This window comes from Magnolia sinica, chromosome 8, assembly GCF_029962835.1.
Source record: "Magnolia sinica isolate HGM2019 chromosome 8, MsV1, whole genome shotgun sequence".
In the NCBI taxonomy this organism is placed as follows: Eukaryota; Viridiplantae; Streptophyta; class Magnoliopsida; order Magnoliales; family Magnoliaceae; genus Magnolia; species Magnolia sinica.
Window position 1 is genome coordinate 86,217,151 of NC_080580.1, and position 24,384 is coordinate 86,241,534.

The 24,384-nt window shown below is 38.3% G+C and overlaps 1 protein-coding gene across 1 annotated transcript; it reads right to left on the reverse strand.

The window, feature by feature from the left end:
• Window positions 1–1,488: 1,488 nt before the first annotated feature.
• Window positions 1,489–18,177, reverse strand: LOC131253582 (UDP-xylose transporter 3). The gene is made up of 8 exons (XM_058254635.1): window positions 17,992–18,177; window positions 17,744–17,894; window positions 12,714–12,898; window positions 10,355–10,422; window positions 9,746–9,878; window positions 8,016–8,177; window positions 7,285–7,557; window positions 1,489–1,860 (listed from the first exon to the last, which is right to left on the reverse strand). The coding sequence occupies exons 2-8, from the start codon at window positions 17,862–17,864 to the stop codon at window positions 1,747–1,749; spliced, it is 1,056 nt and encodes a 351-aa protein (XP_058110618.1). The 5' UTR covers window positions 17,865–17,894; window positions 17,992–18,177; the 3' UTR covers window positions 1,489–1,746.
• Window positions 18,178–24,384: the final 6,207 nt, after the last annotated feature.

Sequence of the window (24,384 nt, forward strand, 5' to 3'; positions counted from 1 at the left end):
AATACTTTGCCTAGTGACATGACTTTTGATATTCAAGGCACCATCATAAAATTAACTAATATAGACTTTACACTCATTATGAGACTTAGGTGTGAACCTCATAGATCAAAGGAGTTTGAAATGGGTCAACCAATAGAGCCAACGGGGAAAAAAAGAAATAGAAATAGGGAGACTTATTTGCCAATAGGACCTGTGAAGAATGAGCATTTGTTATAATTCCAAGCCATAATAAATGTGTATCAACCCTTGATATTAGAAATTCAGATCTAATATCACTTGTCAATCCTGCATTTTGCATAAGCATGTTTAATGAAGATGAAACAATCAAAATAGAAAACAACCAATCAAGCAGTCACAAACACGTGATTTTACATGGAAAACCCTAGCGGAAAAAAACCACGGCACAAAGTGACAGAGATCTCCATTATAATTGAAACCGAGTCATAATATCTTCTTCGATTACAGAAGCAACCCGATCTCCCCTTGCAATGCACGTCCTAAGAAAAACCTTACTCCTTGAAAAAAGTCCCTTCTCAAGCCCTTACAAGTGTCGAAAACCTTTTCATCCTACAAAACCCTTGCTCTATGAGAGAAAACACTTGTCATCACAAGCCCTAATTGAATCGGGACTTAAATAGCCTGACTTACACAAAACTATGTAATAGAATCGGCAACGTTCAGCCTCACTATCAGTTGAACTAACAGTCTTGCTCCGCTCCCAACTTCTGATTGAGAAATCCTACACTATAGTTTGGACCGAACTTGTACGTCAAATCGAACCCAGTTTGGTTCAATTGACAGAACCCTGCTTCAGCTCCCAAACTGTGTAAGATTCTGCACAACAATCCCTCGTGACCTTTAAAGGATTTTAGGTACATTTATCATCCACATGAAGGTGAGGACATTAGCAAACCTTATAAAACTGTATTTGAAACTCGGGGAGATGAAAACCTATTAAAATTAGGCTGTTCAGTTCTCAAATGAATACTTCTTTTGAAAAACATAAAATGCCAACAACTCTGTCAATTCCCCGACCTGAGTCATGCTGGCCAGCGAGTCTCTAAGAAACTTGGCTTGAATCTTGCCAAATTGAGTTGACTCGGCTAAGTTTCCGTACTATGATCCATTGTTTGTGGAGCATGGCAAAATAATATGATCTCAACCATCTGATTTCTGCACCGAAGTGGACCATGGATCTTTTCTGTTTTTTGTCCATTGAACCAGTCACCATCAAGTTATTAGTTTGGGAACATCCATTCGAATCAATGTTTAGCATAGGTCCTCCACATTGGGGCCCAAGGTTTCGCTGGCCAGGATTCATGCCTTGTGGAAGGTGGATGAATTTTGCTCTTAAATCTTCAATACCTTCTCCTCTTACAAAGCTACAAAATCCTAATCCACATACATACATAGGAATTAGGCTTTCATAGGAGGGGCCATGACAACCAAAGAATCATCTCTTTTAACGCAAGAATGACACCTAATTAATTGAATCAATCATCATCGAACATCAGACCCTACATATCAGATGAATAATAATCAATGTCAGGTCATAAACAATACCCAAAACTGCTAAGAAAATACATTTCTTTCCGTCTCCTATAACTACATTTAAAGAGTTCTTTTAATGGCCCGCTATTTGTAGATGCAAAGCATATGGACATTTTCCTTGCTGAAGTCTACATGTTTGAGACTATTTTGTCCATTGATTTTCTCTAATGTCGATGATTAGAAAGATTGGAGATATCATGCATGTAGATCTTTGTCTGAGCTCCACACCGGGGCTTTAGGGACAATATCCGCAATGGTACCCGATCCATTTTCAACAGTCAATAGAGGATCGGCTTCAGCTTCTTTTGCCTGAAAACAATTCAAACAGGAGGATGAGTGCACAAGCATGACAGAAGAAACTACTTCAAGAGAAAACTGGTGAGGCTCATTCCTTCCACACCCATGTGGTGTGACCAACTAGATGGACATCTTGATCACTAAGTGGAGGGCTGAGTTCCTAGTTTAACCTCTCTTATAAAGAATCAAACCAAAAGACTTTTTGTACAAAAGGCACCACCAACTAGCATAGTTTGCACGAAATCGAATTCCAATTTGAGATGCTCGTCTTTGAGAGCCAAACACAAACACACTACATGCTGGCATGTGAACCTTGTACATGAGTTGCCTCATACACGCCGTAGTTTTAACTTCTAAAACTCAAAAACTCAACTTGATATCTAGCTAGGTTGGGTTGACTCAAAGACTTGGAAGAGTCTTTACTTGATTTAATATTTAATAATTAAATTAATATTATTTATTAATAATTTAAATAGTTATATGCGTATACAGTGTAAAAATAATGGATGGACATGAAAGAACGTGGTGCTTGGTTTAGTGGTTAGAGGCATTGTTGCCATTCCTTGAGATCATAGGTTCAAAACCCATTTCTTACTTTCTTGTTAAAAACACTTTGCAAGTGACTTACTTTGAATCATGTTGAGTCGAGTCGAGTGAGCGAGTTGACTCAATGAGTCACACCAACTCAAGGCCAAGTCAGGCTTAGAGCCAAGTGTCACAAACACTCAGCTCGAAACCTTGCCAAGTCGAGTTAACTCAGATGAGTTTCAAATCAAGTACTGAGTTTTTTAACTATGATACATGTATGTCAGGTTTTAGGAAAGTTTGTCTCAAATTAAAAACACAGTGCAATTATGCATTGGCAAACACACGTCTATTTTTTGTTGCAAGGAGGGGTCCTTTCTGACCACTTACCTTGGTCTTCCATTATGCATTGGCAAACCTACTAAACATATGTGGGACAAAGTCATTGAGAGATGTGAGAGGAAGATGTCCAAATGGAAATCGAGGTATTTATCTATGGGTGGGAGAATGATTTCGATTCAGCTGTCTATGTCAAACCTTCCAATTTACTTTATGTCGCTATTCAAGTGCCCAAAATCAGTTCCAAATGTCTTGGAAAAGCAGAGGGATTTCCTGTGGAAAGTCTCGGAAGAGACAAATTTCATCTTATGAAATGGGAAGAGGTGTGTAAACTGCAAGACCAAGGAAGAGCAGGTCTGAGGAAGCTAGAGGAGATTAATCAATTGTTGCTTGGGAAATGGGTGTGGAGGTTTGGGGTAGAGGGGGGCGCTAGATGGAGAGCGACGCTAGAAAAGAAATATGGGGTAGATGCTTCTGGGTGGTGGACTAAACCGTCTTCATTGTATCGTGCTTCTTACTTATGGAGGTCGGTGGCCTCCTTAAAACAAAAAGTTTGGGATGGGATGGGTTCTGTGTTGGGAAATTACGAAAATATTCGTTTTTGGGAAGACGTGGTTAGGAGAGTTTTTGAGTGTATCTTTCCCCAGGTTAGCGAGGATAGCTCTTGAAGCAAATGTAAAGGTTAGTAGCTGTTTCTCATGGCAGGGCAAGGAAGTTATCTGGACTCCCCTGTGCAAAAGGAGTTTGGATGAAGAAGAATTCCAAGAATGTTCCTCGTTACTTTTGTTGTTGGGTAAGGTTGTTCCGGTTGCGTCAAGTAGATTCACTAAGATGGTTAAAAGAAAAATCAGGAAAATTTTCTGTTAAATCAATGTATCGGGTTTTAACTGAAGAGGGGGAAACTGAAGGGATTTTCTTGACAGCATATGTTTGGCAATATGGCACTCCATTGAAGGTAGTGGTTTTGGTTGACTTGCTGGAAGGAACAAGGTGCAAACCATCGACAATCTCTGTAAGAGGAACATGGTTCCTCTGAATATATATTTACTGTCATCAAAACACGGAATCAGTGGACCACTTGTTCATTCATTGTCTTTTTGCAAGGGATATATGGATCTCCTTCTTTCAGCTCTTTGGGGTACAGTGGGTGCTTCCGGCTTCCATTGATAGTTTTCTTCTATCATGGCATGGAGGGGGTATTGGGAAAGCAGAGAAAAGATTATGGAGGCTGAGCTGCTTAGTGGGTTTGTGGGCTATACGGCTTGAACGGAATGGCCAGTCCTTTAAGAGTAGAAGTGAGAAAGTGGTTTATGTCTTCATAAGGGCCAAATCTTTTGTCATAGAATGGGCCTCCGTCTCAAATTCTATGTTTCAGTTTCTGTTGGGCTGGCACTAGTGTTTTCTTTTTTTTCATTGTTTTCATTTCTATTCTTTTGTATATTCTGGCCATGGTCCTTTCAATGAAATATTATCACCTTTCAAAAACAATTAAAAGCATGCGCATGGGAAAACACAGCTGAATCCAGTACTAAACCCTAAGCCCGACTAATATGCACGTGCCCAAAGGGTAAGCAAGAACGCAAGGGTCACAGAGGGGTAGCATAATTCAAAAACCCAAAAACTTGACTCGATGTCCAGCCGGGGCTTGGGTCAACTCGAAGATTCTATTCAATATTTAATTAATAAATTAATAAGAATATTTAAGTAATAACAGCTATTAACAGGTTATAAATATAAAAATTGACATAATGGCTATGGATGAAATGTACGGCTCGTTGGTAGAGTTGGTTGACTCTTTTACAAGGGTCAGGTGTTCTAATCTCTCAGTCTGTTATTTTGTTTTTTTATTTTGAAAAGCAACGACAATCAGTGACTTGGCTTAGATCATGCCAAGCCAACTCAACAAGTCCATCCAAGTTGAGGGCACCGGCAAGTTTCGTGGTGACTCTGCTTGAAATTTCATCAAGTTGACTCAAGTGAGTTTCAAGTCAAGTCGTGGAGTTTTAGAACCATGAGTAGTTGCCAAGCGCAAAACACATGCATGCATGGAAGTTTGTGCTCGAGTGCATAGCTGCAGATAAGAGAAATGAACCCGGTGTTCCACGTTTAACAAACACCACTTACATGCTAACACGGTCATGCCCTGCTGCATGTTTGCCCAACTATTGCATGCTAACCACAAACGGGCTTTGCAAATAGTTAGGGTCTTTGAGCATGCAGCGTGAGACATATAGTTGCGAAGCATGAAGTGGTGACAGATTCGGATGCAGGAGAATTGACAGGTCTATTTCAAAATTTTGTGAGTAGAAACAGCTAGGAAGCAGGAGCACAAGTCAAAGCACAATCTGGAGCAGGAGTGGCATGTGGGTAGAGCCTATTGAGCTCACTCAAAAGGCTAAAAAACTTTGCCAAACTTCCTTCGCCATCAATTTCATTTGCACATTGTGGCCCACCTACATGATTCTTCTTCATCTTCTTCTTTTAATATTTTTTAAGGTAAGCTGGGTTCAAACCTGAGATTATAAACAACCAAACTCCAAAGACTCATGACACTAATTATTATACTACCAATGTGGTGGGTGCCATACTGACAATTCTCATTCTCGGTAAATTCACGGGAGATGTTCAGATTGAGGGTTTTCTCAGGATATAATCAAGAAAATCTTGCCAAAAATAAAAAAATATTTATTCTAATTAATAAATAAAAATTTAACACAAACACGCGCACGCGCACACTCACATATATAACAATTCCTTAAGGTTTTATTATTTCTCACGATAAAAACATGATATGTCATAAATCTTCCAATATTTTGAAAATCTCGTGATAATATTGCAATAATAACGTTTACTGTATTTTTCACGATATTATGTTGAGAATGTCGAAATCTTGGTGATATTTGTCATATTGGTGGGTGCCAACGAGTGGAAGATAGCACGTGCACAAGCTTGTGCACACTATCATATGATAATTCAAAATTTACACGGACAATAAACAGTTTAGTAATCGTTTCAAAATAAAAATAAAAATAAATAAACCATTGAGTAAATGGTGGGCAAGGCGTGCGAACACAAAATTTGAAGAGTAGGAAATAGAACTCCATCAGGTCAGGCACCTAAAAAGGGATTGCAACCTAACTCCTGCTTCAGCAATAGAAACAATGCACCGGTAGAAGGCTTTGATTCTGGTCAAAGTTATGATGTTTCGAATCGAAACATCATGCTTAAAATGAAAATGTGAGTTTGACCTAAAGCGGGGATGCAAATTGATGAAAGACATGTTTGATACCTTATCCCCAACCTGCACATATCGATACAAAAGCACACAAGAAAATTGAAACATGTGGTTGGTTTTAACATGAGGCATACAGCTTCCAAATCAGATACCTCACATGCATTAAATATTTTGGGTGTGAATATGACATTAAATATTTTGGTGTGAATATGAGGGGGTTTGAGGTTGTATCTTGACTTGGGCATATGCATGTGTTGGGCATTTCTTAAAACATTATCCAATATGACACTCCTTTCGAAGGATTATGAGCAAAACTTTCATCATCCATGCATTGGAAACAAGAAAGGGATTTTTACAGCAACATCCTTCAAGAATGTTTTGACCAAACAATACCTTGATTAACTGAAACACTAAAAAGAAGTTTTTCAGGAGGTGAAATGACCAAAATGCCCTCATCTATTTTTTCTAGAAAGTGGTGAAGTCGAGCATCATGGGGTCCACATGGTGTGTATCAAATCGAACTAATAAATATCAAGGTTGATCCAGTCAGCAGGTGCACCACACCATAGAATGATCTAAAACACCCAGAAAACTCTCAATTCATGTGTGGTCCACCTGATTATTGTACTTCCTATTTTTTGGTTCCTTTTATCACCTGTACATCAGTTGGATGTCATACACACCACATAGGCCTCACAACACTTGACTTCACCATTTCCTAGGAAAGAGGATGAGGGCATTTCAGTCAATCCACCATCCAAAAAAGCACTTTTTTGGCATTTCAATTAGTCAAGGCATTGCCTAGAATCAGTATTCTCAGAAAATTTAGCATTAAAACTCCCAAACAACAACCCATTCAGTCAACTCATTAGACAAGGTTATTGAATCACACAAGCAACCAAAACTTCCTATTTCCAACTGGACAGTTCCAAGGACAAGACATGGTTCTACCGTAGGTGGAAGTCTGCCAGCAGCATTTTTGACAGTCCACATGCACCTCCATAATCAGCCACATGTGACAGCCTAGCACATGGATGGTGTGATCATCCAAGCCGTGCATCCAGTTTTTAAGCCACTGCTATTTTTGTAAATGTGACGCACCTGGTGAGTTGACATGCCTAATGCCAAAAGAGTAATCTAAGCAAAGGGCCCACCTGATGCACAACCTGGATGCCCCACAGTGTGCCAGGTCAGCACCTACAACTGCATCTGAGGTGACTCATCGACTTATCGAAAGTCATGCTACCACTATATCATTTGATGAACAAATGAGCACTCAAAAGGACAATATCTGATTAATGGATGAAATATACGTAAAAAGCAAGAGCAGATGGTACCTGTGACAACTGTGCAGTTGCTTCACTAGCCTTCTGCTGGCTCTCGATCGAGCAGAAGTAAGAATAGAGGATCATTCCAATTAGAGCAATCAGTATACCGAAGATGTTCCGCCAGCTAAATGGATCGTGAAGTAAAACATATCCAAACGCCAAAACCAGACATGTTTTCAGATGTCCCAAGACCTGATAGGTGACTGGTGATGTCTTTCCAATTACAAGAAATGTACTGAAGTTCACAGAAACAGAGATCAGGCAAGATAGGACAATGAAAACCTGCAATTAAAATAAAATACCCATTAAAAATTATGAACGAAGAACATATGGGGACATAGCAGCTACAAACATGAAGAATGTTACTTGCAGACATGCATTTGCTGTGTGCCAAATCCAGATACCCTCACATGTTAAGAAGTGGCACTAGTGTGTGAGGACTTGGCTATTCATATGCACCGTGAATGTGCTCTAGCTCAAAAATCAAACGAGTCTGCTCATCAGGTGGGCCACACATGTATGTTAAATGTAGACCATTGGTTATTATTTTTAGCCATCCACTTTTTTTGTAAAACATGCAGATGCACCTTGAGCAGACTGAGCTGATTTTTGGCCGCGGCACATTATCAGTGGATCCCACCTGTATGAACAACCTAGATCATGTGTGCTAGGTTGCACACCACAGATTGCATCTCTAAGTAGTATTTATCAAAACATTCTATCAACTATTCAATGCTTACCAGCACTTGAGGTGTATACTTGAAAGCAAAAACATTCTGATTGGTCAAAAGCCCATCAAGAAATGGACCAGCAATGAACAGTGTCATTGCTTGATAGGGGCAAGATTGATACAATAGTTGGGTCGAAGAGACCTTAAACCTCTTCTGAATGGTGTTTGTCATCTGGGAACTTGTTAAGATCTTAAACAATACACATTATCAAACCTTACAACCTTGCAAATGCTAAAAGATCACTGAGACAGATGTTTGCATCTGAAATAGCATAACACATGATTCTATTTACACGTGCACTAAAAAAGGGAAAGGAGGTACCTCAGGTCCTGTGCTTTAGCAAGTATATAGATTTACTGAGGTATGGGATTCCATACATGTGGAGCCCATGGTTCAGTGATACAGATCATGGATCTGATCAGCATCGAATCAATGGAGGATGCCAATAATTCTCAGATTGGAAGATTCTTACTTTTTTCAGCAGTGGCTTACTAATAGATGGTTAAAAGAGAATTACAGCAATGAAGGAAGATAGAGCGAAGATAAATAGGATCTTCCAATCTAGGCATGTGAGAGATCCCCATTCACAACAGGGCCAATCAGATCAATGGTATGGATTGAAGAACCATGTTCCCCATGCATCCACATTTAGAGAATCATGCACCCCAGCAAGCTATGCTATCATTGAGGTTCAGGATAGCCATCATCTCAAAAATGTCCCCATAATTGGGAACAAAGTTGAGGATGAAAATCATCAGAAGCACAAAAAGGTCTTCTGAGAAAGTATTTATAGGAAAAGGCAAAACAACTGAAAATTTTCAATCTGATAGCAAATGCTCATTACATTGCTGGAGTTCTTATAGCTTCCTGCCTTATATAGAGTGAAGATCTTTCATCCCTTCAAGATGCCTTGTTGAAGAGATTAGAAGAAGAGTGCCATCATTGTATTCAGATGGCATGTAGTAAGTACATAACTATACATGTTGCGTTACACCAAGTTTAAATCCAGCTAAAAGGATGTTGGACAAGTTTAGGATACTACAGTTTGCTGAGGTACCCAATTCCCTACATGAGGAGCCCAAAGTTCACCCAATTCCAGACACGAGCAACCCATAGTTACCAAGACCATTGAAACGATGGCTCCACCATTGATGGCGGATGCCACAAAGATATCCCAGATTGGAAAATCTTAACCATTCAATATTTGGCCTTCTGTCCATTGAATGTGAACCTTTGATGTATTTTACTTCATCGTCTATCTTTAAATTGAAGGCTCAAGTCTACCAATCTGGGAGATTTTGGGGGTATCCCCCATCCAAAGTAGTCCACCAGATCAACAGTTTGAATCACTGAACCATGGGCCCCATATGTAGGAAATCAATTATCTCAGCAATCAGCAAAATAGATATTTTTGGGAGGACCTGAAACTATGGTTCCTCATGGATGTAGCGTAGATCCTGACACTCAGAAACCATGTAAATTCTAGTTGACCAAGGGTCTGTTTGTTGCATTTTCAGCATACTCAATTCTTTGCAAATATGTTGTGATCAGAAAATACATCTAGAAAGTGACAGCAGTTTCGCTTTGAGACCAAACATCTTTGTTGGAGACCATTTAACCCATTATTTGAAAATTCTACCACTTTGCTTTAACATGGAGTCTTTAGGCTAAGTGAGTTCATCCAAAGGGTGGAAATCTTGCAAAAACTCCAGCAAAGGGTACACATTGAAAGAGGATACAATTTGAGCAACGCAAGTTGTAATAACTGCAAGCAGAGATAGTACAGAACCCAGAACATTGAGCTGCAGGTCCGTCACAGTTGCAATTCCAACACCCAAAAGAAGGATGATAAGTGAAAACTGGATGCTCCTACTGTAAATTGAGAAACAAACTATTAGCCAAAAAGAATCATAACCAGACAAGATAAATCAAAGGATGAATCACGTATAAAGTTTTGTGAGTTAACCAATTAATACGCATGACTGATACAAGAGAGCTTTGTCAGCAAGAATATGTGCTTGGTGTCGATTCGAGTTCAAAAAACAGAAGTTCAGAGATGTGAGAGCAATCAAGGAAGTGGGTAAAGAAAAACATCAAGAGAAATATAGAAATGGGTGGGACAAGTGGATGCCTTAAAACTTGTAGAGAACATTGTTCAGCACAATGCAATCACAAAGAAATGGAAACACCACTCTCCAGTGACAAATATCTTCATGAAGAGAAAAGGTGCATTTCCATCAGTGGTTTGCTACAGAGATGAGGGAGAAAAGTTCTGCAACATAAATCCATATCTAACAAATCGACATCTTTACCATTTCAACATAAATGTCAACAGTGTACAGACGGACCTGAACTTTTTCCTGAAGAAAAGAGTCTCCAGAATAACGGTGCATGGAATGATGGCTAGCTTTGTCATCTGCAGAGAAAAAGAGATGGAACAAATGATGAGAAAATTAATTCCCTGCTCTCCAAGACTAGGAGGAGAATTGGAACATCTGAGATTATGAAGGACATAATTTCAACAAGATAGCAGACAAAATATTCAAGCAGATTAAACAACACATACCTCCATGATAAGTCATGTGGAACCCATGGGTGGTGAAATCCCACCACGGCGTGCGTGGGTGTGTGGCGGGTGCGTGTGTTAAAAAAAAAAAAAAAAGTCATGTGGAACCACATTTGAGCATCGAACTAGGGCCAAGGTGGACTCAACGCCTCTATTATTGAGAGATCTGGCCATCCAAACTGTGTTGGGGGCTGGATCTGAAATCTGGACCAGTTTTGGACCCATATAGATAATCAGATGGTCCAAAATGGTGTGTATATTTCAGTGGCTCCACATGTGGTCCCATATGTGTGGCAGCAAGAAAAGTTCCAACCATAGGCCTCTGAAAGTCATGCAGTGAGTATTAGAATTTTATGTTGCCTTGACCTTTTATTAGATAGTTTTCTTTTGTTTCTAAAAGTTCTAGGTGGATAGGATTTCTTTATTTGGTTGCATAGACAGGTATATAAACTCATGTGTATGAGACAAAAGATCAACAATTATGCCTTTATTTGATTGAGTCAAGTTTATTCTCTTTTTTGTGACCGGAAAAGATTCCTTTGTGACTTCCTGCAACTGGAAATCTGCATTGAAGTGACATACACTTTTTCTGATTTCAGCAATTAGTTACTGTATAATCCTGCTATATCCAAACAACCCCCGCATCACTATCCAAAGCCATTTATATTCACTCAGCCCCTATTTCAGCAGAAAATCAGCATCAAAATCATCCCCCGACTCAACTCTATATCCCAGATATTTAACTCCAGCTTGTAATTTGACCCAAAATAAGCCTCTATACAGCAACAAATGGTTTCCAGAACCTGCCCCTAAATTTCAGCCTATAATTTTTCCCCAGCAGCCCTGTTTCTTAATGTGAGATGTTGATGAGAAGTGGCCACTCCCATGCTTATTATAATAGAAATTTATCTTCCCACGCTTATTATGCCGGTCTCTGTCCATTTTCCTATGATTACTACGATTGTCCATATCCATGTTCTGCCTTTTACAACAAAATCATCCCAATAAATCAGTTATTTGGAGATGGTGATTCGTAGTAAAAAGCATATGAGAGATCAAATAAGCATGAGAAGATGAAGTGAACGATGTCAGAAGAAGCAACAGCACACGTTAACATGGGAATGGTGATAATCAAGCCAATCTGATGATTAGGCCGTCATCACCAGCTACCTTGGAAGCTGGTGAAGACATTATACAGGGTAATATATGGCAAGCAACCAGCCCAAAATCGAGGATGAGTTCTTTCAAGCTCAGGGTGAGTGAGGAAATAATGCATGATACATTTGATCATCGAAATAGGATTTCAAGCCTCAGGTAATGGAGTTACTTGCCTTACTCTTATCCCGAGTATGCTACTTGGCCCCTCCCATTTTTTTGAAGGACATAATTGCATCAATTGTAACAAACTAAAAATTCATGTATCTGAGGTCATCTAGCAAAAAAGATCTTGTAACCCAAGCGACCAGAGTACATATTCTGGAAACGATTACTGCAATGATCATACGTGATTAATCTTCTAAATCCAAGTTCTAAGGATAGAGGTACGAGATGGATGGGTCACTACACATACGTCAACTCATGTTACCATAACAAAGTAACAATAATGCAAGTTGAATTTGTTGAGGTTCACTATAAATTCTAAATAAGCCATAGATCTATATTGCAAGTCTCCAGAAAAGGGGGACCCCTACCCTCATCCAAACTACCACACTCGGGCTCTCCAAATATTTAAAGAATCCACTAACATAGCTTGTAATAGTTCACATATCTCTTACTTCGAGGCAGTTATCTGGCAAGATAAGTACAATTTGCAAATAATGATGCATTGAGAAGCAACAATGACCAATATTTGGCAAAAAGAATGTAAAAGAGAGTACAAATTTGTCTTTGCTCAGGTTGTAGTTATGGGGTTGTATTTTTTCCCATTCAGACTTTCGTCCTAGCAGTTTATCAATAAAATCAACTCAATTATCCTTCAAAAAATATTTGGCAAAAAGAAGAGAAAATACAAGTACAATATAAGCTGAGGTTTAGAGGGAACAAACGTTTCTATATTAAGGCACAAAGGAATACATTCATAATACAGAGATTACCCAAGTAACATTTGACATTAAACAAACGATCGTGTGAAGAAATTAGACCTGATAGAAACCAACTGAGTTGAAACCCAAACTAAGATTTAAAAGTCCAATGGAGATCCCATTGAGTATCCCGAAGCCCATAACAGCTCTTGCATCGAATGGTTTGTGCTCGAATAATTTCATCCATAATGCCACATGAAGTGAACAGAATGTGACCAAAAGATGCCAGCTTGTCAAAGTTGTAGCTGCAAACAAGAAAAAGATGGAAATGGCGAGGCACAAGTTAACAACATATATATCCATATGATTGGAACTATTTTCTATAGTAGTTAGATAGACAATTACTCATTGAGCGAGTTTTCCTTTTTTTGTGACTTATTATGTTTCCAGTTCTCGAGTACCAAAAGATGACTAATGCGAGAAGGTGGTCTATCGAGTTATTTAAAAAATGAGCCCTAAATCATGTGGTTCTAATATCATTTGAGTGAGGCTTATTTCTGGAAGGGTTATATGGCTGACAAGATTTATGGATATTTTAGTCATCATAAATATTTTATTAAAACAGACATTTAGGATTAGTCTTAGTGAGTGGTTAGGATTACATTGGGTTTCTTTTGCTTCGGGAAATATCTGCATGACCTGCAATGGGCGTTCCTAAGGTCGTGATGCTCTGTCTGTTTTTTTTTTCTTTTTTGTTTTTTGCCTTCCATCCCTCTTCTCCTACATTTTCTCTGTCAGGTCTATGATTTTTGCGGAGTGTCTGTTTCATCCTGCATCAATCAGATGGTGACTATCCTGTGGAAGTGCTTAACTTTAAATGTGGAAGAAGATTTGTTGACATTAGGATGCCTAGTTATAAATATGAACTCACATATGGATACTAGGAATGAGGATATGACCACATTTTGAAACCCAACACATGGATTCAGAAAATTGTGCAAGCCATAAGGCCCCACCTACAGATGACCTGGACACAAAATCAAGCAAATCAACTCATTATGTATGCCACATGTGAGAAAATAATGGATGGTTTACAAGATGTACTGTGTTCCACATCAACCTAGATGTGTGTGGTCCAGCTAATGAGCCAATGGGTCTAACTTTTTGTCAAGTCTGTTACAGTGGAGCACACCTGACACATGGCTTGGGAACATGTGTAGAGATGTTAATAGGCTTGCCAAAACTCATTAGTACAAATACAACAGATATCTGCTATTCAGGAACTAGGCACAAACGTACTGCAGTTTCGGCCAATATTGTAACTGTATCTGCTGCCACCCTCGTTATGCAATATGGGGGTGAACCAGCCCGTTATGGAAAAATGGGGTGTATCCAAGGTATTCTGTAACAGTAACGGTGGCCGTGATGGCCACCACCATTAACTTTATGATACAGGTTGTAACAGCTGTTACAATATCTTTTTTCTTTTTTCTTTTTGAAAAAAAAAAACTGAGAAGCCTGTATGTACCCTGTAATAGGCTATTATAGCCTTTATGGGGAGCGTAACAGGCCGTTACGGATCTTTTTTCCATAACAGCTGTTACGGCTATTACAACCCCATAACGTATAACTGTTGCCAGCATTACCTTTATGTAACGGCCTTTGTGGCCCCATAACAGCCGTTACAACACACCATGGGTGTATCAGCCGATGTGGTGCAAATACGGCCTTAAGGACAGTGTTGTTATATGCAATTATGCAATGGCATTTGTAACCGTACGATGGCATATGTGACTGTGCGATGGCATATGCACATAGCACCCTTTAGTCGCATATAATCGCTTATGCCATTTGACAAACAATACTTGAGGATGAAAATGCAATATTTCAGTGGAGTTCAACAAATCAAAGCAAAATGAATAATTTTGAAAAATATCGGAAGAAGGGGTAGACCATCAGTTTTTTATTTATTATTTATTTTTTTATCTTATTTTGTTGTATTTCAACATAATGGGCCCTAATCCACTAAATCATGCTTGATCTGTGTTTGACTGGTGCTTATATGGTTGACTTTTGACAGCTCTAGCCTATGGACAGTATTTTTATCAAAGAATGGTCTGATACATCATCGGATACATGTTAAAACCACATAATTGATAGATTCTGGTGTTTTACATTTTTACTGTATTCCCAATATTTTTCAAGATTTCCTGGGACAGGCCAATACTGGACCTTATCTTCCATTATGGGTCCAATACAGTTAGATATGCCCCATCTTGTATCATTTTGGGCCCTGTTCATACAATGTACGATACTAATATCCAAAACCTTGTATACATTTCAATTTGGAAGACACCTAAAGAATAACATAAAACACGACAACTCCCTATATGAAAATTTGGTATGAAGTTATCACTTATATTTCATATCAAGTGAAATAAGCAAAACTTTACAGTACTTGGCTGGGCATGTTCTGATCGTTTTCAGACTGTTTTAGCAGGGTGGCGAATTTATTTATTTTTCCAAATTTCAGCCATTTTTGGCTAGTACTTTTCAAATTGCAGTTGTTTTGGTCTCGCTTGGAGATTCTTGCTTAGAACATGATGATATGTTTGGCATCTCAGTTAGGCACATCCAATGTTTTAAATATCAATTACATCGGCCGATATATCTTGTATCCCACTTGTGCGATACGAAACGTACAAGTAGTGTCGATATATCCTAGATGTTTGATCCGGTGAGCATTTTCAATTTCCGATCCCTTTTTTTGTTGAAATTATGTTAAATCAGTGTCGAATGGTTATAAATTCATTCGTGCTTCATGTTTTGTATGAAAAATCATGGAGTTGGAGCTTTGATTTCGATATCCATTGGTTATTCTTGTTCTCCTTTTTTTTTTTTTGAAATTTTCCTTCAACCAACTATCAATTAGACTAATTTCTAAGTATTTAGGAGTATTTGATGAAATGAATCACATACGCTCTAATAATGATATTTAAGTGTAGGTGATCCGATTTGGGGAAAATTGGGGAAAATTCGAAATTTCTCCAATTTCTCCCAAATTGCTTGCAATGTTGCACGCATGTATGACGGCTAATCCACTGATTTGTTAAGCCCCTGTCAATTTTGAAAAATAAAAATTACTATTTTTAATTAAAATTTAATTTTATATATATATATATATTTATATATGTATATATACATATATATGTGTATATATATATATATATACACACACACACACACATACATACATACATATTTAATTTTATATATATATATATGAAAGATGAAGTATTTAGGAATATTTGATGAAATGATCTTCACATACACTCTAAATGTTATGCATTCAATTTCAATATAATTGCATTAGTTCAGTTAGACAACACATAGCTAAGGACCTCATACAAAGGAAACCTATTATGTGCACTTCTTTTTGTAGATGTTATGATTTAATAGTGTGTTAATGTTATGATTTAATAGTGTGTGTTAAGGTCCTTGTTAACAATCCCTAAAATTTCATTGAAAATTCAACAATTTTCACAATGTTTTCACATGTTTCCCAAAAAGTTCGATAACTTACCCGATACAAACAATATATCCCGTGCAATAACTGATATGTATCTGTATCTTAAGGATGTGATACGTAACGCGAAACCGACATTTCGAACACACGGCACATATTTATCAGGACATGAAATGAGGTTAAAATATGGAAATTTTGTTGTTCTTTAATATTGAGAAAAGCATTGCATATTTCTCTTTCTGCAACTTCTCAGTGTGTTATGTCCACTGGAAAGGCCAAAGCCACAAAGCATCCAACTTGTGGCACCGTACCATCTTTCCAGCCAACATGCCACTTGTTTGTGAAATCAGTACCATGAAAATGATTGAACACGCCATGGAGATCACACTTCTCCAAAATCAGGCAGATCCACTCACTAGGTGGGCCACAAAGGTATGTTGATTCACACTCTCCCACTTGATGAGATGACCAGCATATTTTCGTGGCAGGTGATCCCCATGGTGGGGCCTACAGTTTTCAGGGTACTGATATCCTACACAAGTGGTGTGTTGGAGGGAAAGATGGTACAGTACCACAAGCTCCGGTACCTTGCCAACAGGTGATCAACTCTCTTGAACTAAAACTTAGATGGCATTGACAGACATTTCATGTTTAAGAAAAAAATGGCAATGCTGTTTCCAACCCACTAAAATTTTTGACATTTCAACAACTAAACCAATCAAGCAGAATCAATAGCTAGATCCGAGAAGTGAACTGCAAACGAATATGGCATTTGTCGGCATTTCATCTTTAATTTAAAAATAAAAATATAATTAACAATAGAAACGACATACCCACCCCCAAAATTTGGTATTCTCAGCCTCCTACAGCAGTAATTTGGTCTTCACTACCTTTTATTTACCTATTAATGCTTCTAACCAGGTCATTGATTCTAGGGTCTAATTGTCAAAATTAGGGTGGAAATACCATTTCCCGAAAGAGGTGTGGTCCAGTGGCAGCGGACGGTGGTACTGGGCAGAAGTGGGACCCACATAGTCTATGTATCACATCCAACCTGTCCCTCGGAATCGTCCCATCAAATCACCACAAATTTGAAAATCAGCTCGACCCAAAAGTCAGGTGGGCCACAACCACAGGAAACAAGTTCCGAGGGGGTGCCCACTCTTTATTTTCACTGGGTCCCACCTTAGCTGCAGAACAGCCTGATTTTGTCAAAGCTCTTCATCCAGGGCAGATGAAGGATCTGGACGGCCTTGATCCCGTCTACAAAACATGGTGGGCCCCAACGGACGTCAATGGCAGCTGCCTCCTCTCAACTTGTCTCCTGTGCAGTGGCCTACCTGAGTTTTTGTTTGTGCTAATCTTTGGTACCTGAGGGTATCGTGAGGCGATGCATCTGATGCATGGGACAGATGCCGTGAAGACATCAGTGGGGCCCACATCTACCCAGTAAGTGTGCCCTCATGCCGGAAAAACATAAGGAATTCCACTAACCCCACTCGCAGTAAAAGAATCACATTCCCAGAAGAAGCAAACAAACAAAATGGGAATTTGAATTCAATAAAAGCTCCATCATATTCACTTCCTTCTTTAATCTACGAACAGTGGAGATCGTTCCGCTTACCAAAGGTGAAGCCGAGGGAGCTGATGAGGGCCTTGTTGCAGATCACGATCGAGACGGAGGAGACCACCGACAGGGACAGCGCTCCGACGGTTCCGAGCTGAAACCTCTCGCTCTCACTCATCTTCTTCAGAGGATCTTCTGCGATCTAGATCTAGCATTTTAATTTCCTCTGGTCATTGTCACATCACAGAAAAGGGAAAAGAAAACAGAATTGAAAGAGGAATATGAAAATCTGAGATGCAATTCACCTCATTTGGAGAGGAATTGACGAGAGAGCGAGAGACAGAGGAAACGTAGATGAAAACGCCAGATCTGCTTCTATCTTTATGAGCAGAGGAGAGCAGAAAACAGAGAGAGAGAGAGAGAGAGAGAGAGAGAGAGATCTTAAGAAGAAAGCAGAGCGCGGGGCTGCATTTTGTCACCCTTTTCACGCCGCGGTAAATGGGATTTTCTTTTTCTTTCTTTGTTTAATTTTTTAATGAGGAGGCCGCTTGCGAGTGGGGGTCGCAAAGGCCCGAGTTTGGGCCGCGCCAGGCCCGGCCTAGGCCCGCTAGAAACTCAAGACGCAAGGCCCCGCCCCGGCCCTGACCCCTCATAAACCTAGCATAGCAGACCGAGCCCTACCCGAAAAAAAAGGCTGGGCCCAGGCCCGAGTCCATCTAACATGAAAATTGATAAATATATTCATTTATTAGGTTAAACATATATGAAAATATACATATTTTTAAAAAAAATAAAATTAATAGTCTAACATTTAGAATAGATGATTACTTAACTAAAGATTAAAATGATATAAAATATTGCATATAAAAAGTCAGATTCAATTGCATTAGGTTTGGTCAAGGGAGGCTAAAATGACTTGAGCCCAAATCCATTTTAAAAATTATTATGGGGTAATAACATATCAACCTACAACTAGAAGGTTCAAACCCAACCTAAAGTTGGGTCACGATCGTTGGATCAAGCGGGCTACTGGGCCCATTGCCACCCTTGTGAAAGCCAGATTTGAGAATGTTGCATTCCCCATCCATGCGATATGGGCTACACATGCAAAATGTGATAAACTGAATGTATATGGAGTAATGTGGCCTACTTGAATCACAAGGACAGGTTTGGTAGAGAGGTCTGTCCCAGCATCATGATATATTGCAATATAACATGTTAGGACTTTAGCCTCTAAATCCATTTTGATTATCTGTAATGTCTTTGTAATCAAAGGGTTGAAATATCAAATATCTGATAATTTTTTTAGCATACTTCGTCTATTAAAAGTCTAGTCATATAAGTAGTTTGAATCATTATATATATATAAATAAATAAATAAATAAATCCAATGAATATAGTCCAACTTATCACAGTGCAATACCTTGGGATGTATTCCAGCAAACCCTTTTTAGAATATGTCGACCTAATTCCATTTACTATATTGGTGCTTTAGCCTTATTTAAGTGGGAATTCATCAATTTTCAAGGTGGGTCAGGCGCAGGCTTGGACCTTTCATGCTAGGCTCATGCTAAGTTTCGATTAGGCTCAAGCTTGGTCCTACTTCAACCCAGCCATTTTCACCCCTAAATTGACTCCATAGTACAAGGCATAGGTCGAAACAAGTCTAATGAGTCACCACATTATCTAACATACACATTGGCTCAGGTTCAACAAGATCCAAACCCAGTTAACCCAGTTATGGTACTCCAAAACCCTACTTTATCACGGCTCATAAATTGGAAAAAGTTTAGTCAACTAAATTTCTCTGGTAACACTTAAAAAGATATTGATTTTATCCCAAGACTATAGGCAAATAAATAAATAAATAAGTCAGCTTGACCTAACAGAGTGAAAAAAAAAAACTTTAAATGTAACTCAAATTTCACGTTATTATATTTTATTTTATATTAGTTCTTGTCCAACCGTTTGGATGACAAGTTACTGTCCAACAACCAGTAGATAAGCTCCAACCTGTCATCCGTGGGCGACATCCAACCTGTCGAGTTGGCTGGCCCCGAAATGAAGACCGTCCATTGCAAATTAGGTGGGCCACACTACTGAAAATAATGAATGGTTATGATAAAAGGATAAATTATCTAGACCAACTGATGAGTGGATTGTTCTGAAGTTTGCAAATGGTAATCCTTACGGTCCACAACGTTGTATCTTATTTAGCTCATACAGGCAATTATATGACATTCGAGCCGTTGAAAAGATGGGCCCCACACTGAAGATCATTGGGTGCAAAAGTCAGGCTAATCCATTTATCAAGTGGACTGCAGTGAAGAAAGCAACGGCCACCAATGAATTTACTCAATGTAAACGTGTGGCTGATCTGATGAATGGATCAGCCTGATTTGTGCCCAATGATCTTAAAGGTGGGTCCTACCTTTTCAACGGCTCAGATGCCCCCATACAAATGACACATTAAGAATAAGACAAGCTCGAAAAATCCACCATTTTAAAACATGGGTGCATAATCGAGTGCGTCGTACAGCAGTGCATTGGCCCTGACCGCCTCTTGGATGGTCCATACCCCCAAACATGGCCCTGAGAAATTCGTTGCATTATTCAGGAGTTGTGGCAATGTCTTCTGCCCACCCAGGAAGCGGATTGGCTGGTGTACCACACACCACCGACTTGGTTGGTGTGTTGATGTCAGCAAGTTTTGTGGGTCCCATCATGAGGTATATATTATATCCAAACCAACTGTCCATTTTTCGAGCTTGTCGTAAGGGTTGAGCCGAAAAATAACACAGATCCAAAGATCAAGTGGACCACACTGAAAAAGGCAGTGGGGGATTAAAAGACTACCGTCGAAACTCTTTTGGGTCACAAAAGTTTTGGATTAATATGATATTTGTTTTTCCTCTTCATTCAGGTCCGTGTGACCTGATGAACAGATGGATGGAAAATAAATGTTATGGTGGGCCCTACAAATATTTCAATGGTGAGAATTATTGTCCCTGGTTCTATTTGTGGTGTGGTCTACTTGAGCTTTGTATATGAATCATTTTTAGGATCATACTTTAAAATGATCTTGCCAAATGGATGAATGGTGTGGATATAATAAATACATCATTTTGGGTCGCATGTAACTTTGATCTCCTTTGAACGTTTGTACAACTTCAAGACATGGAAGCCATGTCGGTGGTGTGTTGGACACCAGCCCATCCACCTGCGCATGAGAGTAAGCTAGGATGGGACGACTAGAAGCATCTGATTGACATAAGCTTTTCTCGATGTGACCCAACTAACGTATCCCTATCAATGTGTGGCCTACATTTGTGCAATGTCACCAAGGTAAATTTATGTGGGAAGTTTTGACCAAATTTTGAAGTTGGCTGCTACCTTAGCTAGGCTTGGGACAGACAATAAGAGCATAAAATTTTGCTTATTTGGTCCGTGCAGCTAAATGGTATATAATTAGATTAAATGGATTAGTATTATTATTACACACTAACTTTGTATGTCTATAAATATCATGGTATTTTGCCCATCCAATCCCTATATTTGTGATTAGATTCTTCCGCGAACAAAAATTCTATACCAAGTAAAACCTTGCTTGGACCATGCAATTGTAATTAAGAGACCAAATTCACAACTAATGTTAGTCATTGCACATACATACAGCTTGAATGTCACTTGTAAAGGATGCATATGAATGGACCACTTAGATAAAAACACATGCATCAACGTGGGGCCCACCGATGTGGTGGATTTTAAAATCCACTAAAATTCCGCATGGAACCAAATGCAATTTCATTCCACCTAATTTCATCCTCCCCGCAATCCCCAAATGTTCAATAAAATTTACATAGAACCAAGTGCAATTCCATCCCACTTAATCCCTCCAAAGCCCACCTACCAAATAGGCCCTTACATAAGCAATGTAATATATCTCTGTGTGCGTGTGTGTGGATTAATTGCAATCAATCATTGTCTAATAATTTATTACACAGGTTGATTATTATCAACTAGAAACTGCATTATTTTGATATTTTCTAGATCAATGTTGTTATTGTATTTCAATATTTCTCTTTACGAAAAATTACAATATACGTGGCATGAATTTGAAAATTCCTGAGCCTACTTGACTAAAGATGTGAATCCGCATATTATTGATTTACATTACCGATCCATGGGCCGCATCTATCAAAATTGGAGTTAGAGGCAACTCATGTTGATTTGCTCTCAGATTCTCTAGCAATGACTTGGCTCATGGTCGAATGACTTGGTCCAAGTCGCTAAGTCTTAAAACCATGCCTTGCGTTGGTAGCAACGTTGGGTTCTTTCCTTGTCGATGGGTCACGTGAGTGCTTATCACTTTCCTTTCATTGAAAGCAAGATGTCTTATGTCCAAGGTATTTGGTAAAGGTAATTATTAGCTCAACGGCCATCAATATGCTCATTTTAGAATGGCCATTAAGGCCCTTTAATGGTTGAATGTTTTAAAGCAAAAAAGGTAAAAATAAAATTAAATAACTTATATTAGTTTACTATTGGCTATTACAAGCCCCTTATTGATCATTTTTGAGTTTTGTTAATGTCTTCACCTTTATAGGGGTGTTAGTTGACTTCCTAAATATTGAAAATAATAGAATAAAAAAATATTAAAACTAGATAAATTGGTGGAAAATAAAACCTCACACCTATTAAGATAATTGTGAAAGCAATAATCTTGATCAATGTAAAATGTGTCTTTTTATTGGACGAGGCACATACTAAGTTGCTCTCTTTTAGATAATTTGCACCTCTCAATGTAATAGAATATATCTGGTGTAGAAGGTTTGTAGTGCGTCATCCCCAGGATACAATTACCCAACGTATGATCTTAACTGTATATATATGTCATATGAAACATAACACCAAGAACACTACCACACTTTCATACGTCTGGGGAGAAGAAGAAAGATGAGAATTTTGAAAAGAAAGAGGAGAAGATATGTAAAACTCAAGAGACAAAAACCCATTTCATATACGTAGAAAGAGAGATATAATCCCACTATGACATTATTACTCTACATGTATGTAGAGGCAATTCATGCGTGTGGGGATAAAAAAATGTCTAACCAACTAAAACTCAAAGAAAGGGATTGCTCAAGCCTACCAGGGTCTGATCCCCCCTGCGTATAAGTATATGTGCACTTACGTCTGTTTAACTAGTTTTCTAGCTAGTTTTCCACTAGGTTGGCCTCGGGCACTCATACGGGCCAAAGCATAGTAATGCATACACCTAAAACACTAAAGAGATAAAAGACTTATAAAAAGTTTACATTCTCCATACCCCATCCAATGTCAAACTAAATTTTTGTCTTTGAAACTAAAAAAAACAACACATGGTTTTATCTTTTTTTTTTCAAAATTGTCTCTCTTTTTTTATTTTTCAATTTGACTATTTTCTTTTTGTAAATACTGCTAGCATTGAATGCCATGTGGTAAACTCGATCATCAATCGGAATGGTTCATTTAATAGTACCATTGAGAGAAAATCTTGGCACGCTAATCTCACAAATTGGATGATCTTAACTCTTTGAACAGACAAATTTGTTAGAATTATCCATTATGATCCATAGGTCACATGGTTAGAATCATCAAACCAAAATGGTACTTTGGAGTTATAAATAATATAATATGAGATTCTTGACTATATATTTTAAAAAGATGATTGAACCTATTTTATTTTTCTGATCAATCTTGATTCTCGATTTTTCATGATATTGATATGATGTCCATGATCTAATTGGTATGATTTTTGCATCATGCCTTATGCATAGTTGTACGAAGGAGTAAATATGTTAGATTGATGATTAGGCATCACATGTGTCAATTAGAAGCTTTGTGGTGTTGTTAACGTCCCCATAAAGGTGGGGGGATGTTAGCAAAATCATTTCTTTTTTCAGAACGGAGTTACTGTTATATATCGTGTAATAGGTTTTACTTTTATCAATATGTAATAGTTATAAATGTAATCGTTTCAAAACGTTGTTTAATTCATTTTTCAATTTTTCTTTATCTCTTGTAAATATTGATTTCTCGTGGAATTCTGCTTCTTTATACTTAATAAAGTGAAATTAGATTCGTGATTTAATTATGATAAAGAAGTCATTTTTTTTTTTATAACCAAACTACTAAACTTAAATAATGATTTTTAAAACAATTTTTCAGCAGATTAAGGATGAATAATCGTATTAGTTCCATATAGCTCCATCCATGTAGTATACATGAAAATTACGAGTTGTAATTGTGATTATTAATCTAATGACTACCACTTGGAAAAGTCATATGTCAAAAGCGAACGGAATAGAATGTGGCAGTCATTTGATCTAAGTTATTCCATAGAGATAACAATGACCATAAAGACCACTGGCACTACCATTACAACATGAGCTATAAAGACCATTATGAATTTTTTAAAGAAGCTTATTTTAGCCTTGAAATGGACCATTATGAGGCCATTATGGTCGTTACAAGACTCTTTTTTCATACCAGTCACTATTTAATCATTTTGGAATACATTGATCTAATTGATGGCCTACAAAACGAACAATTGGCTAAAAAAAAGAGGTTCACATTCAATCACGGAAACTCGCAACAAATAGATGGTCATAGTTAATTAAACTTAGTGTTTTGGTCTCCTTGACATCCACGTGGTG

Excerpts from the sequence above, each read along its gene's own strand:
- LOC131253582 (XM_058254635.1), bottom strand. The coding sequence starts at position 17,864 with ATGAGTGAGAGCGAGAGGTTTCAGCTCGGAACCGTCGGAGCGCTGTCC. Across the intron at positions 12,899-17,743 it reads CTCCCTCGGCTTCACCTTTG|CTACAACTTTGACAAGCTGG; the intron begins GTAAGCGGAACG and ends TCTTGTTTGCAG. Across the intron at positions 8,178-9,745 it reads CAACTTGCGTTGCTCAAATT|ATGACAAACACCATTCAGAA; the intron begins GTATCCTCTTTC and ends ACAAGTTCCCAG.